At 47.8% G+C, this 15,955-nt stretch overlaps 1 protein-coding gene across 2 annotated transcripts in view; it reads left to right on the top strand.

Moving 5' to 3' along the window:
* COL22A1 (collagen type XXII alpha 1 chain) overlaps positions 1-15,955 on the top strand; it is a 326,455-nt gene that overhangs the window by 60,612 nt on the left and 249,888 nt on the right. For both annotated transcript variants that reach the window (XM_003311931.6, XM_063817403.1), the window contains one exon: positions 10,447-10,521. In XM_003311931.6, the coding sequence (XP_003311979.3) occupies positions 10,447-10,521 (75 nt within the window). The remainder of the gene's footprint in view (positions 1-10,446; positions 10,522-15,955) is intronic.

Here is a 15,955-nt window from a genome sequence, read left to right as displayed (position 1 = left end):
GGTGACATTTCTCATTGGTGATCATCAGTCACAGCAGCGAGCAGAGACCCAAACAGTGTGCTGAGCAGGCCAAAGGGGAGTGCAATGGGAAGGGCTCCATCACCTTAGCCAGACCTGGCCTTGAGCCCTGCCTCTGCTACCTCCCAGGAGAGTAACCAGGAGCAGGTCACTCACCCTCTTTGAGCCTCAGTGTGTTTGTGTCACTGGGAATGTCAAAATCCTTCAGGAAGGCTGTTGAGAGAATTAAATGGAATCCACTGAAATTCTGGGCTTCAGGAGGGCAGAGGCTCTTGTCCTCTTGTCCTTTCTGTTCCCTGTGGCCTACTTAGGATCCAGGTGTAGTGGTCATGTCCCAGCAGATGGTGGACACCCAGGATGTGTTCGTGCCCTCACTCCTCTGCTCTTTAGTGAGGCCATCAGCCTAATGATCATAGCCTCCCAACAGAACACAAGCATCCCACAGTCACGATGGCATATTCCCTCTGTCCTGGCACACACTGTCCTGTGGCCAGACACCCTTGCACCATCATCCCTGTCCCTCATCTGCCATGTGACAGTCACAGCCACCATCTCTACCAAGCTACCACATCCTGCTCATTTAAGGGGTTCTTAAGGGTCTCCACACCCTTGCTCAACAGATGGATCATTCTACCCCACACTGGTCTTGTGGTTTACCCTTTCCCCTGACCATCTCTGCAGGGCACACTGTTGTGCAAAGATGGGAGACTGGGTGTCAGACAAACTTGGACTGGAATTCTGGGTATTAATGAGTTCTGTTACTTTGGAGCAGTCTCTTACTCTTGTAAGTGTTCGTCTTCCCTTCTGAGAAAATCAGAAGGGCTGCTGGAGGTCATGGTGTGTGAATGTGCTTGCCAAATCTAGGGATTCGGTAACTGACACGTCTTTCCTTTTTCTTTTCTTTCTTACACTAGCACCGCCTTAATCCCAAATGTTTGGAGGTATTTTTCAACACTGTTGAGCTCCTTGGAATAATGAGCTTGTTGGTTTCGAGGTGAACCAGGTAACAGTCAGTCCACGTGCTCTCTCATGGCACCCCAACTTTGAAGTAGAGTAATTAGCATCTTGCTAATTTTCTTGGTGAAAGTAATTTGTAAATCATTAAAGAGGGAGTCTCTTCTTAAAAGTTTTTAAAAAGAGAGAGACCTGTTATGGAGGCATTGGGAGTATGTGTGTTTTCCTGAAACTTCCCAAGACAGCTCCCTCATGAGTCATTATTAGAGGATAGTATTAGAGGTTCAGACCATCTCTGAAACGAGGAGTTAGGGGAAGAAGAGTATGGGTTTGACATAGTTGCTGTCCCTGTTGTCTCCATTTGCTGCTCAGCCATTCTCCCTGAACCTGCTCCAATGGGGCCCTCGCCCCATCATTCAGGGCACCAATGACCTGTAGGATGCCAAACCTCACTATAAATGCTGCCCCTTCTTTTTTGAGACCAGGTCTTGCTCTGTCACCCAGGCTGGAGTGCAGTGGTGTGATCTCCGCTCACTGTAGCCTCTCCCTTCTGGATTCAAGTGATTCTCTGCCTCAGGCTCCCGGGTAGTTGGGACTACAGGCACACATCACCACGTGCTGCTAATTTTTGTATGGGTGTATATATATATATATATACTTTTTTTTTTTGTAGTAGATATGGGGTTTCACCATGTTGGCCAGGCTGATCTCAAACTCCTGGCCTCAAGTGATCCACCCACCTTGGCTTCCCAAAATGCTGGGATTATAGGCCTGAGCCACTGGGCACAGCCTGTTTCCCTTCTCATTTGACATTTAAGAATTGGTGCCTTGGACTGCTCCCTGCTGCGTGAAACACTCCCTCCACATATACTACGGACCTCCCTCTCCCTGGTTCTCCTCCCACCTCACTGGCCACCCCTTCTCAGTCTCCTTTGCCGGCCACTCCTCATCCCCCGCATTTCAAAATTGGAGGCTGTGAGGGCCTAATTTGCAGACATCTCTCCTCTCTCTCGTTCATCACTGAATGATCTCACTCACTCCCGATGCTTTAAACACTATCCCTGCTCCAGCAACTTCCAAATGGAAAGCCCCAACTGGGCCCCAAGCCTTGAAATCTGAAAGCTGAGCTTACAGATCCAGATGCTTGCTGAGCACCCATAGGACATCTCACATGGAAAATGTCCACCATCGGACTCATGTTCTGTGGCTCCAACATTCCAGCTGCACAGGGCAGAGCATTCACTTTCTAGACACTCCACATCTAATCTACCTTCAGATCCTGCCCAGTCTTTCAGGATAGATCCAGGGACTGGCTACCTCTCCTCTCCTCTCCCCCCACCACAAGGAACAAGTCACCATCATCCCTTCCCTCCGACCACTGTGGTGGCCTCCTGGCTGGCCTTTGCCTCCACCCTTTCCCTGTCACAGCCGGGCCCTCCCCCTGCTGCAGGGTGACACATCTTACCAGGGTCCATCAGCCCCAACCTGGGCCGCTTCTACCTCATCTCACCATTGCTCTTCCCTTTGCTGAACCGTTCCAGCCATGTGTCCCCACTCTTCCTCACCTCCAGGTCCTTTCCCAGACCTCCCATGCATCACTCCCCCAATTCCTGCCTTCATGTAGTTGCCTCCAATCACCCCTTCCCCAAGTAGAGACATCCAACACCTCCAACCACCTGCTATGCTGCCCTCTCTTCCATCCCTGCCTTAGAGCTTCCCCACTACTGCCCCCACCTGCTGTCATCACACACATTTTGGAGACCCCAGTGCCTTATTTGATCAATTTCCATCTTTCTCACTGGATGGCAGATCCCTGAGGACAGAGAGCTTGTCACTTTGCCATTATTTTATGCCCAGGATCAGTTCAGTGCCAGGTGCATACTGGGTGTTCATTAAACACGGGATGAAGGAAGGTTTGGTCTCAGAAGGTCTGCTGGCTGTCACACAAAAAGGCTGCAAGGGCTCTGCTGCCCCTGAGCTCCCCTTGCACCTCCATCTCCTCCCCATCCTCTCCTAGAGAAAGCTCCACACAGTCTCTGGTGACACCTACTGGTGCTTGGTTCTTGAGCCATTCCCTGGGAGGGAAAGGAGGTCTGAGGAACCCTTGGGCCATTTGAAGTCATGGGCGATGGCTGGCACCCAAAGTCCTTGTTGGAGAGGTAGCACCCATACATAGTAACAACCATGAGCAGCGCCTGCTGCTACCTGGCAGAGTGAGCTCTCCATTGCTCTGAATTCCAAACTCGGCCTTGGGCCACGAGGCTCTCCATGGCATGCATGGCATTTTCCCATTCCTCTCCTGTCCCTCTCGTCCTGCCACTCTAGCTGTGGGGCTTGGACCCTCCTCTCCCTCATGATAAGCGAAGCCTCTCCAGGCTTAGGCTTTTCCCTGCTCTTCCCGTGGGTGGACTGGTCTCCTTCTTAGCTCTCAGCTCAGATGTCACTCACCTTAGAGCTCTTCCCAGACCAGCTTATCCAGCATCTGTCCAGAGTCCCCGCTCCCAAAGCCCCATCACGTTGCAGGCATATTTCCTCCATGGCACAGCCTGCACACCATGGCCGACTTGCCTCTCTGTGTTGGCTTCTGTGCTGTTCTGTGTTGCTCTCTGCCTCCTCCACTAGCACAGGAGCACCAAGAGGGCAGGAGCCACTCACCTGTGTGTTCATGTGTTTGCACTTGTTCCTTGCACTGAGACATGTGCCAGGCACTTGGCAAATATGTGTTGGGTAAATGAAGGGATAAATAAATGAGCACTTACTAGATGCCAGGTTTCATGCTGAGAACTTCCCATCCACTGTCCATCCTATTTAACCTTTAGGACAACTGTGGATGGAAAGGGGAGGGACTTTCGCCTGTTTTTGAGTTTGGAAACAGACACACAGGGGGCAACTGACATGGAAGAGGTGAGGTCTGTCTGACCCCAGAGCTTCCTCCCATCAACCTTGGAGCTCGAGGTTCTTTCCCCTGGTCTTGTCCTTTTTTGGCTTCTCTGTACTCTGGTGCACAGCTCACACTTGGCTGGGAGAGGACAGATGGCCCTGGCAGGCCCTTGCCTTGTTACTGTTTCTTGTGCCTCATCAGTCTCCAAACAAAGACAACTGCATCCCTGGCTCCCATCAGGAAGGGCCCAGCTGTGCCGGAGCCCCACCCCTCATTCTTCGTGCCGCATCTTTCTGAGTTAGGGACAAGGAAGGGAAGGAGGGAGGTGGCCCTGATCTCCTGGGCCAGTGTTTGCAGCTGTCAGCAGGTCCAGGGGGATTTTCCTTTCTGGCGATATTTTGTCTACTGCATATGTCACACAGACTTCCTGTGAAACACTTGCATAAACATTTTCACAAAACACCTGGCACCCTGACCATGCCCTCTCTCCTGCCTAAAGGATCTGGGAGATGTGGATTGAACAGCCAGAGGATCTGGGCCTTCTGGGGAGGCAGCTGGTACTGATACACTCTGGCCTAGAGGAGAAATGCAAGCCAGGAATCTCCAGAAAGTTCTGGAACAGGTGGTGGAGGTGGAACTGGGCATAAGAACCCAATGTCTGAACCCTGAGTTGTCTTCATCTTCTCACAGGGTGCACACCATGGCCCTGAGATGTGGTTAATAACAATTTCCTCCCGCTTTCAATTACTAGGAAAGTTACTTGTTCACCTGTAAAATATGGATAATAGTATCTGCCCTGCAAACCATGAGGAGGATTAAAAGAGAGCCTGTGTGTAATGCTGACATTACACACAGCGATTGGCTGGTTATTATTCTATCACAACCAACGTGGCTTTCAGTGCAGAGATTGTGGATAGTGGTTAAGAGCTCAGATGCCTACATCTGACTCCCTGGGCTCAGTTCTGTGCCACTTGTCAGCTGTGTGATGTTGGGTAAATTACTTAACCTCTCTGAGCCTTGGCTTCCCGTTGCATAAGCCAATGAATCCTATAGGTACAGGGTGAGGAAGACCCTTCTACAAGTCAAGACTCTTAAAAGGCAAAATGGGCTGCTGTAGAAAGTAGCAAACTGGCCATCTGCTGGTCCAGGCTTTGGAGACACACAGACCTGAATCCCTGTTGGCTGGGTGACCTGAGGCAGTTGACCTGGCCCTTGGAGAGGCTGCATCATGCAGTGGCCAAGAACTGGGTGCTGAAGCCATCATGCTGACGTTGCCACCTGCAAGCTGTGTGGCCTTGGGCAGTTGACTAACTTCTTTATGCCTTTCTTTCTACAGGAAGAAGTTAGTCCCCCTTTCTTTCTTTCTCTAAATAATAGCACCTACCTCGTAAAGCCATGGTAAGGATTCAATTAAATGTGTTAATGTATTCAACATGCTTGGAACAGTGTCTGGTGCACAGCAAGCCACCTACATGTGTCTGCTGCTTATGGAGATAACTACATCCTTCCAGCAGAGCAGCCAAGAGGCTCAGAAACAATCCACATGGCATTCCCAGTGCAGGACCTAGCCATGCGGGCACTCAGTCCTTCGGAGCCATGACAGTGTAATCCTTATTAACATGATCCTTGGGCCCTTGTGCCTGGCATGTGTCTGTTGCCTGTCTGAAATGGAGATGCGTGGAAAATTCCTTGGCTGGCCTCGGAGCAGCGGAGGAACTGGACCTTGTGTCTGCTGGGCGTCTGCTTCAGCTCTTCCCTCCTCCGCCTCTTCCACTTGGATGTCATACATCTTGTCTGTGGTTAGCTGCACTCAGCAGCGGCTGCTGCGAGGTGATGGATGAGCCATGATTGCTTCCTGTCTGGTATCCGGCAGGGCTGCCCTGGCATCCTTCCCTTGTTTCTACTGCTCCTGCTGATCTAACATGGGGCCACCGTATCTCTTCCTAGATGCTAGATTTAGGTAGGCATTTATTCAAATACAGAGACATTTCTCCTGTCTGGTGAGTTTCTCATCTTGGACTCAGTTTTTATGTCTGTGTAATGGGAAGAAAATCTACCTTATAGGATGGTTGTTGTGAGTTAAATCCAAAGCCAGATGATTGACACACACACTGGGTACTCAATAATTGCATGTACCCTCCGTTCCCTACTGGAAAAACTCTTGGCTGAGAGCCAGGGGATGACAAGGCTGTGTGTTCTGCAGACAGAACCATGGTTGCGTCAACATAGAGCACGAGGACATCAGACGCCATATTGTGCAAGCCCTTTTCCTCCCCTAATGGACAAACAGGTGCCCCCCTTTTGCCATTTGGTAAACTGAGGCCAAAAAATGGACGTGTTTTTCCTGGAAGACCACAGTAAATTCGTGGTGTTTTCTCTTAGAGCAGCAGCTCTGATCAATCAGTAGGCTTCCGGTGAGAAGGAACGCATGCTGTGTGAAGAGATACCTTTTTTCTCTTCAGAAGTCTAGAATGTTCCACTTACCTAGAGAGTGAAGGGAAATGATTGTCAGGGGGTAGACAATAAATGGACTTTAAGGAAGCAGTGTCTTTGTCATTAGACATTTTCGTTTTTGTGTTCTCATGTTTTCAAAAAGGAAAATCAACCAGTGAACCAGCCAAGAACAAATTAAATCCACATTTTTAACTCCTATGAACTTATCCTTGCCCTTAATTTAGAACTACTTCTTATGCTGCTCCTGAAGGATTACCTGAGAATTCCATATTTATTGGGATAGAGAAGGTAACTCAGTCTGTATTTCCTTTACCAAGGAAATAATGCATCACTTCTCACCACCCTCATTAATTGTCCTTAGACATCCAGAAAGAGAATCTGACCTTCCAGCTGGTTACACTGGCATATCAGTGAGGCCCATAGGAAGGAAATGCATGCAAATTTGGAATGCACTCAACTGCAAGTGAAGAAAACCCATATATGGTGGCTTAAACAAATAGAAGTTTTTTTTTTTTAATCTTATGCCTCCCACCTAGGATTGGAATTGCTTGTTTGATATTTCCTCCATTCTCCTAGACAGTCCCCCAAACATTATGTTTCATATGCAAAGGAAGAAGAAAGGAAAGTAAACTCACCACCCCATCCACTTATCTATTCCCTTACATCAAGGAAACCAAAAGCTTTTTAAGCAATCCTTTCCTTTATCCACAGCAAGCTTTGGTTATTTGTTTCCTTGGCCAGCCCTGAATCACACATCCATCCCTAGCTGCAAGTGAGACTGGAAAGGTGGGGAATAGAATAATCATAATTGACTTAGACCAAACAGCTACAGTGTTTCTCCATGGGCTGAAAACTCTGTCTTTCTGAACTAAGGTGGCATTATTTAGCAACAAAGAAGTGGGAAATGGATATGGGGCTGATAACAAATGATGCCTGCCACACCTCCAGGGCAGGAGCTCAAGGGCCCATGAAATACTCTCAGTGGCTCATCAAAATCATAACGAACCCCATGCCTGGGAGGCTCCCCATTCCACCAGTCAGTGTTTACTTCTCAGCTCAGTTGTCAGAAGTCATTTCTGCTCAACAGCTGAAGGCCTGTTATGGGTTTGGAGCTAGAAAGACAGTGGCCATACAGAGGTGAGCTGAGGTCCAACCAGGTCTGAAGACTCCCACTCCCTGGGGAGACAGACATGCCCATTAGTGACTTCAGTATGGTGCCCTCAGCTCTTGGACACTGGGACCTGACGAAGGGCTCCCTACCCAGGCTGGGATAAATGGAAACAAGCCCCTGGGGTTGTTGAAGGCTGAGCAGTCTCTAAGATCCAGGAGGAGGAGCCCTGGGAAGCATGGAGACAAAATGACTCCCAGTAGCACTGATCCTTTCTTTCACTCACATGTTTGGAGTCTGTTCCTGTTAGTCAGCCCTGCAATGCCCTGAAGGCAGGGAATAGGATGTCTCTCTCATCCACTTCTGTGACCCTAGAGCTAGCTCAATGCTTGGAACATATCTGGAGCTCAGTAAAGAATTGAGTTTGAATAGATGAGCGAATGCAGAAATAAACAGATCATTCTCCAAGATATGGGGATATCTTGGCCAAAAGGAAATGCAGAATGGCTTCCAATTATAGGCTAAGAGGAGCCATGGATGCTAACCCTACCTCCTTGCCAAGCAGGTGAACCCCGAGGACCCCACCATCCCCAGGAAGGCTGGCTGGAGGGCTATTTTGGAAGCCATTTGTTCTGACTTAACCAACTCAACTATAAACTGCCCCTCGAGCCTGGTGAATGTGTGAGGCTTAGTGATGGCCCCAGAGGGAATTTGCAGGTTGTTTTGAGAAAGATTTCTTAAAGCAATTTGAGCAAGTTCTGTCTTTGAGTAGAATCTCCATCATTTCTGTGTTCGTGGTCCTCCCCTTGGGAAATTTGCAGAGATGTGACTCAATGGAGCAGCCTACTCTGAGCTCCAGCCGCCAGCCTCCAGAGATTTGCTCATCATCAAAGATAAATAGAACCTTCTGAGTCAACTCGTCTTAAATTTTAAACTCATTAAAATGACACGCAATTCCCAGCCTGTCTCTCTGGCAGGCTGCCAAACTTAAAGCAATTGATCGTCACCCCACAGCTGCTGCTGTCCTGGGTAGAGCTGTCTAAATATTGTGCTGTGCCTGTACCCATTCCTGTATGTAGTGCTAGACAGACAGCTTGGTACTGTTTCCAAAATAACCCCTTCCATGATGCTTGTCAGACCTGGTGGTGCCTTTGAGGATAAACATTAAAAATACCTCCTTCCAAATCAGGAAAGATCTCATTTGTTCCCTGCACTGAGACACTTATACCCTCAAATATGAGAAGAGGCCATTGTATATGGAACTAATGGGGTGGCGGAGCTGCCTAATAATGTGTGATTATAATAATAATGTGTGATAACCAAATTGCTTCACGGGCAGGGCTGGGTCTTCAGGGAGATAAGTGAGGTGCTTTGGGTGCTAAATTTATGAGAATACAGAACCTCCTTACAGCCTTTCAGTGCTGTTATGGGCATAATCTTGCCCAATCCTCAAAGCAGCCCTGTGACAAATGTGTGCATATTAATATCTCCCATGCCACAGGTGCCCACGCTAAGACACACAGATTAAGAGACTTCTCTAAGCCACAGAGGGCAGGCAGGAGTGTAGTCAGCATGGACTCAGCACATTAAAATTCAAAGTTAATGCTTTTTCTGAAATTGTTAGAGGGACTGAAAGAGTTCATTTTTCTTCCAACTTTTTATTATTTATTTATTTATTTTTGAGGTGGAGTCTCATTCTGTCACCCAGGCTGTCATGCAGTGGCGTGATCTCAGCTCACTGCAGCCTCCGCCTCCGCCTCCCAGGTTCAAGCGATTCTCCTGCCTCAGCCTCCTGAGTAGCTGGGGTTACCAGTGTGCACCACCATGCCCGGCTCATTTTTGTATTATTAGTAGAGCTGGGGTTTCACCATCTTGGCCAGGCTGGTCTCAAACTCCTGACCTCAGGTGATCCCCCCCGTCTTGGCCTCCCAAAGTACAGGCATGAGCCACCACACCTGCCCTTCTTCCAACTTTTTTAAAGTGAGGATTCATGAAGACTTTAACATATTTATGTAATATTGTATAATAATTTTTTATTGTATGACTTACTCAATTGCTTTTGTATAACTGAGTTTTACTTATTTGGAATTTGCCTGTTTATGTAATTGTACCTGAAGCTCCATCAGATGACTTATGGAACATCTTTCTGGTCCGTCCCTGCACACAATTTCCATTTCATTGACATCCTACTGACTTGGAGGTTTCATGTATGTGTGCATGCTTTCCTTTTTTTTTTTTTTGAGATGGAGTCTCGCCCTGTCACCCTGGCTGGAGTGCAGCGACGTGATCTCGGCTCACTGCAAGCTCCGCCTCCTGGATTCACACCATTCTCCTGCCTCGGCCTCCCGAGTAGCTGGGACTACAGGCACCCGCCACCACGCTCGGCTAATTTTTTGTATTTTTAGTAGAGATGGGGTTTCACCGTGTTAGCCAGGATGGTCTCGATCTCCTGACCTCGTGATCCGCCCGCCTCGGCCTCCCAAAGTGCTGGGATTACAGGCGTGAGCCACCGCACCCGGACATGTGCATGCTTTCCTAAATGAGGTTCCCTCTGCCTGTATCACCTTTTGGTCTTTTGTCTGTCAGGCTAAATCTTACAGTTCTTTCAAAAAGAATCTTTCCAGGAAAGCTTCTCTGTCCTCCTGCGTTAGATTAGGTATTGTATCTGTGTCCTGAACCCCCCAGCAGCAGGCACATGTATCTACAACTTATTCCGCTATGTTGATAATATTGATGTCCATGTCTGGCTCCCTCGGACAAGGCTGTGAATTCATCATAGACAGGGAGAAAGCCTTGTTCATATTTCACCCCAGTACAGAACACAGTATTTGCAGAGTTGATGCTTAACAAATACACAGGAAAATGAAAACATGAGTGAGTGCGGAGATGCCAGCTGCCTCTGCATCTTCTCCAGGCATTGAACACCTCACATGCTGCAAGGCAGGGTGGGGTCTCGTGTGCTGTCATATTTCACAGGGTGACGATGGGTCACATTTTCTCATCAGTCTCTGTTTCCTCTTGCTTTCCTCAGATGTGCTCTGTCCTAGCGTTCGTGTAGAAGGAGATCGCTTTAAGCACACCAATGGAGGAACCAAGGAAATCACAGGTAAGGGAAAAACAATAACCACGTGTGCTTGCTTTGGTGTATGATTTGCTGAGCCTGAGCATGACCCTAGTCAATTCAGGGGTGGCCTCACTGACCCTGTTCTTGTTCCCATATTTCACCAGAGTCCTGATAAAGTGGTTTGAATCGTGCAGGTGGCAGCTCTCATCAAAGAACCATCCAACAGGAAAGAACATACATTCACATTTTCCATTTGGCAGGCTGTGGATATTCTATAGGAGTCACTCAATAATGCATGAGAATGAATGAGTTTGTAAAGAAGCTGGTGAATGAGTAAGCAAATGATTGGCAAAGTGAGCAAACGACTGAATAAATAAATGTGTTTTGGAGTGAAAGCGAGAGTGAATCAGAGTTATAAATATATGAGTGAATCAATGGGTGAGAGAACAAAGAGACACGTGACTGCAGACCCAGCAGCAGAAAGAAATGCCGCAGAGTCTCACCAAAGGCTGTCAGGCATATGACAGAATAGAAGGCTGTGAGGGTGCGGGGTATGGCCGAGGTGGCTCCCCACCATCCCAATTACCCGAACATGGATCCAGTCCTCCCTGTGGCCGGGCACCCTGCTCAGCACTTTAAATACATATGGCAAAGAAGTTTTCTTCTCTCCCAACTCCCAACCAGGAAGCCACTGCAGAACAGCAGCCCTGCTCTTCTTGCCAATGCCCCTGGGTTTGGTGTCTCTCCTCTCCCTCCTGCATCATCTTGGGTCCAATTCTAAGCACTTATGTGTCCCCATCCTAGCAGGGAGCCATGTGAGGTCAGGACGAAGTGTTTGGAAGGTACTGCTGGGACCCTGCTTGCATCCCAGGGACCTTGCCATGTCACCGTGCTCTGCTGTCTTAAAGATGCCAGCATCTGTATCTTGTGCCTGGGGGATTTTTCTGGAATGGTGGAAGGCTGCTCTGCCTATGTGCACAGTGGGAGAAAGGTGCCAGGGAGTGAACACCCCCCAGGAGCAGCTCTTAACCAGTGACCCTTGGTATAGAAGCACCCGGCTCTACTGCTCCTTATGTGGGATTATTCTGAAGTCCACGTTTGACCCCGTTTCCCAGAGTTTCCTAGGGGCAGTCATCCACCAGGGTAACTGGCCTCATGCCATACTCTATCAGCCGCTTTCTTTCCCTGAATCCTGCCTCTACTCCCTGCTCAAGCACCTCTCCAATAAACTACTGGCACTTTCAGAGGAAACCAAACAAAGTGATATTCTCGAGGTGGGGCACCTGCTGCGTAGCTGGTGCCCAGTGGGGTGCTATCACTGTCAGGGTTTATTTGTCTAATACATGAGATAAAGGTGACTTTCATCTTCTTCACTTTGTTAACCTAATTTCCTTGAAATAAGTATATTTGTATCTGAGCTATTGGGCTGCTGCAAAAATAATTGTGCAAAACTTTAATGGCAAACCCATAATTACTTTTGCACCAATGTAATACTTTGCCAAGGTGTAAACCTTCTGGTCAGTTTCACTTCAACATTCCCACTTTTTGCCTTGGTAATCCCCAGCAAGGCTCTGGCTCTCGGATAATCTATTTTCTATCCACTGGAGTGTGAATGTGTCTGTGCCACTTTTCCCTGAGACCCCTCCCATTGATATTCGTCTTCAAAGCAAATTCTTACCTTATTGCATTATATACCTGTGGCTTTGGGAGCCGTGAGTCCTTCATAGCAGTATCACCCAAGTAATTCATTATCTAACACACATAACCATAGAAGGGAATCGTTATGACAACAGTGTGGTTAATAAAAGTCATAGTAATAATGAATGCCTCCTGAGCATTTACTGTGTGCCAAAGGGTTTGCACGCATTTCCTCATTTACCCTCACAGCATATGAGATGCACTCCTCTATATGTTATATGGGACACACTGTTGCACATTTTACAGTTGGAAAAACTGAGGCACAGAGAGATTGAGCCACTTGCCTGAGTTTGTGGCGGAATCAGGATTTGCATTCAGACCACCATTCAGCAAAGCCCACATTTGCCACTGTTTTGCCACATCAAGTGGCCAGCCTTGGAGCTTGGACTGTACAATATGTATTTCTAGGTAACTGATTCAACAGAGTGACGAACTGAAAGCCGTATTTGTCTTAAAAATCAGGCAAACTTACCCAAACCATCAAAAGTTACTCTCTTTTCCTGCCATAGGAAGGGAAAAATAGGCTGCGTTGCAATATTCAGAGCTCTTCCCCATGGACTGGCCACTCCAAGACATAGCACTTTTGCTGTCATTGCATCTACTTGGTGGCTGGAAGAGTTGAAAGAAAATTGCACTTCCTTTGCTGCCCCCAGGCCCATCCAGACCACTATTGTCTTTCCTTTGGAGTTTTGTAGCATCTCTAATCAGCATGTCAACCTCCAGCACTGCCCTCTTCCCTCCTCTTCGTCAAGGGCTGTCTTTCTAAAACCTGGATTCCTTGGCTCCTAGAATCTAGTCCATGCTTCCTACTCTGCAGGAGAGGTTCTGACTCTTCTGTCCTAGCTTACTCATGAATCTATTGGAATGCTTACTAGCCCCCAAAGATGCAGTACTCCCCTTAGCTGATGGTATTACCTCTGTGTGGTGTGTCCATCCCCAACTTATTCTCACAGTGAACTCCTATTCATCCCCCAAAGCCCAACTCAACAGTCACCTCCAGGAAACTGCTTGAAGCCCCACAGGGCTCTTTTAGCTCTTTTAGCATTTTATTCTATTCTGAGAACTCCAGTCTGAAGGCATTATAATTATTTGCGTCCCTGTCTACCTCCCCAGCAAGCATATGAGCTGTTTGAGAGCAGGACTTGTTTATACTTGGGCTTTATTCTTTGTGTCTTAAGAGTAGAGGACAGTACCTGACACTTAGAAGGAATGTGACAAATGTTTGTGGAATGAATGGATGGATATATGAATGAATTAGTGAAAATAAGAAACATTAATCAAAGGATGAAAACATGAACGGTTGGATGGGAGGCTGGATGGAGGGATGGACAAAATGATGGATGGAAGAAGGAAGAAAGGAAAGGAGGGAGAGAGAAGGGTGGAAGGAAGGAAGGCAGACAGACAAATGAACAAACAAATCTGCCTGCATCATCTGTAACTCAGAATGAATTTAAAGCTTTTTTTGTCATTCTGTAGGCTGAAGAATAGCAATTATTTTCTACTTAAGAATAATTCTGGCTGGGTGCAGTGGCTCACGCCTGTAATACTAGAGCTTTGGGAAGCCAAGGCAGGTGAATTGCTTAAGCTCAGGAGTTCAAGACCAGCCTGGGCAACATAGTGAAACCCCATCTCTACAAAAAATACACACACAAAAATCAGCCAACTATGGTGGTGCGTGCCCCATCTCTACCAAAAAAATACCCCTGAAAAGATTAGCCAAAGCTGAGGTGGGTGGTTCACTTAAGCCCAGGAGGAAGAGGTTGCAGTGAGCTGAGATCACGCCACTGCACTCCAGCCTGGGTGACAGAGCAAGACCTTTTCTTAACAATAATAATAATAACTGATTTTTGCTGGGAAGATTCAGGAGCGTGTGTGTGTGTGTGTGTGTGTACTCACACATGAAAATGCAGGACTTTGAACAGATTTCTTAGTCTACGACATACGTGGAGGATCCTTTCAAAGAGTCTGTTTGGTGACTGGGACCCTCTATTATGGGCCCTCCTGTGTCAGTCCACAGCCAGAGGAGTCCTGAAGCCTCCCCTCCCTCTTTGGAGTCTCCCTGGAAAAGAAATCACAATGTCAGCTGGGCATCCTTCAGTCTGAAGAGCAAATACTGTTTGTGCAGTTCTGAATGCACAGGTAGATAAACCTGTGCTTTATCTACCGTCTCCTCTAATTATAACCAACCCCGAAAAACCGCTCCAGCCATGTTCAGGCTGAAGAGGGAGTTGTGGAGAGATGGAGCCTCAAATTTGCCAATTTAAATGCCATTGGGTAATAGGGACAGCTTCTGTATTCTGGAAAAAATGCAGTCCCCAAAAGCCTCACCTCCAGGCTTTCCCATAAATGACTCTGGCTATTTTTAGGGCATATCTGGGCTGGGTCTGTGAGCACGAGGATGAGAATAGACACAGGAGATTGGAGGCATAGGTCTTAGATGGCCCTGCTGCTCACCAGCCAGCCAACCTTGGGTCAATCTTTTGACTTCTCTGAGCCTCAGTTTCCTCACCTATATAACAGTGGATCCTACAGAATGTCTTCAAGAGTCCCTCTCAGCTCTAAAAACCAAATGTTCTACAAATTCTAGCCAATAAAAGTGTTAGGCAACTTTTCTAGAAGTTTAGCTACTTAATGCTTAAAGCATATGTTAGACACGTGCAGGTCTCAAATTTGGCCACAGACATCCTGGATGTCTCTCTCTTCCCACTTGGGCCCCCCATCCAGATAATCACCAAGTCCTGCCCATGGTACCTTCTAAACCGCCCTCCAATTCAACTGCTTCTTCCATCCCTCCCTCCTCACCTGCCCTCATCTCACTCACCTCATCTCTGCCCTCCAGTTCCCAGCTGGAACTCTGTGTGGGAGCAGAGTGCCTTGGGCTGCGTTAAACATTGCAAATGCCAGTGTGCATTGTACCTTTACCTACTCCTGGCTGGTCTTGCCCCTCCATGCCCTGCTGCCAGAATGACCTTGGAAAATAGAAACCAGATGGTATTTCTCCCTCACTTTAAAGCCCTCTGTGGCTCCTCATTGCCTGAAGAAAGAAACCCAAACTCCCCGATGGAGCCGACAAAAGCCCAGCCTGACCGGCACCAGCCCACCCTATTCCCAGCCAGTGTACCCTCGCCATGGGTCCTGACATCCCACAGTAGCCCAGACGCTTGTTCATGATGGCAACCTGAGCAGCCCACGCAGCATCTAACACATAGGAGGCCCTTTATAGTGGGTCATGAATTCCTTCATTCTCTTCTTCTCTCCTTCCACAAATGACCCTCAAATGCTTGAATAGGAACAGCAAAAGCAGCAGGCATTTTAAGGATGGAGAAACAGATCAAATCATCCCTTTCCTCAAAGAGCTCTCCATCTACTGGAGGAGGCAGCCCCATAAACATAAGCTGCCTGCATCTTGCCCAGACCCATGGAAACTCCAAGAGGAACTAAGGCAGCTAAGGGGGTGGGGGAGGGCAGCAGCAATGTTCCATCCAGGTCGACCTTTGCTGGATGAGGTGAGGAGCACACAGTAGGTACCTGGCACAGCAGGTGCAGCCAGTGACCTGGGCCATCACTAAGGTCTTCTGACACCACGTGGTCCAGTGGCTTCCCTGGCTTCAGCGAGGTGCTCCCTCTATTTTTTGCATAAAACAATTGCTTTTTTTATCTCACAGTGCCTTGCATCACAGCCTGCTTTCCTCGGGAACATTTTTTATTCTCCTTCCCAGCCCTTATTTATTTTGGGCAATTTATCTTTTTTTTTTTTTTTTTTTTTTTTGGTGCCCTT

The sequence above is a fragment of the Pan troglodytes genome, chromosome 7, assembly GCF_028858775.2.
Source record: "Pan troglodytes isolate AG18354 chromosome 7, NHGRI_mPanTro3-v2.0_pri, whole genome shotgun sequence".
In the NCBI taxonomy this organism is placed as follows: Eukaryota; Metazoa; Chordata; class Mammalia; order Primates; family Hominidae; genus Pan; species Pan troglodytes.
Note: the sequence above shows the minus strand (reverse complement) of the source record. Positions and strands in the feature narration are given on the sequence as shown.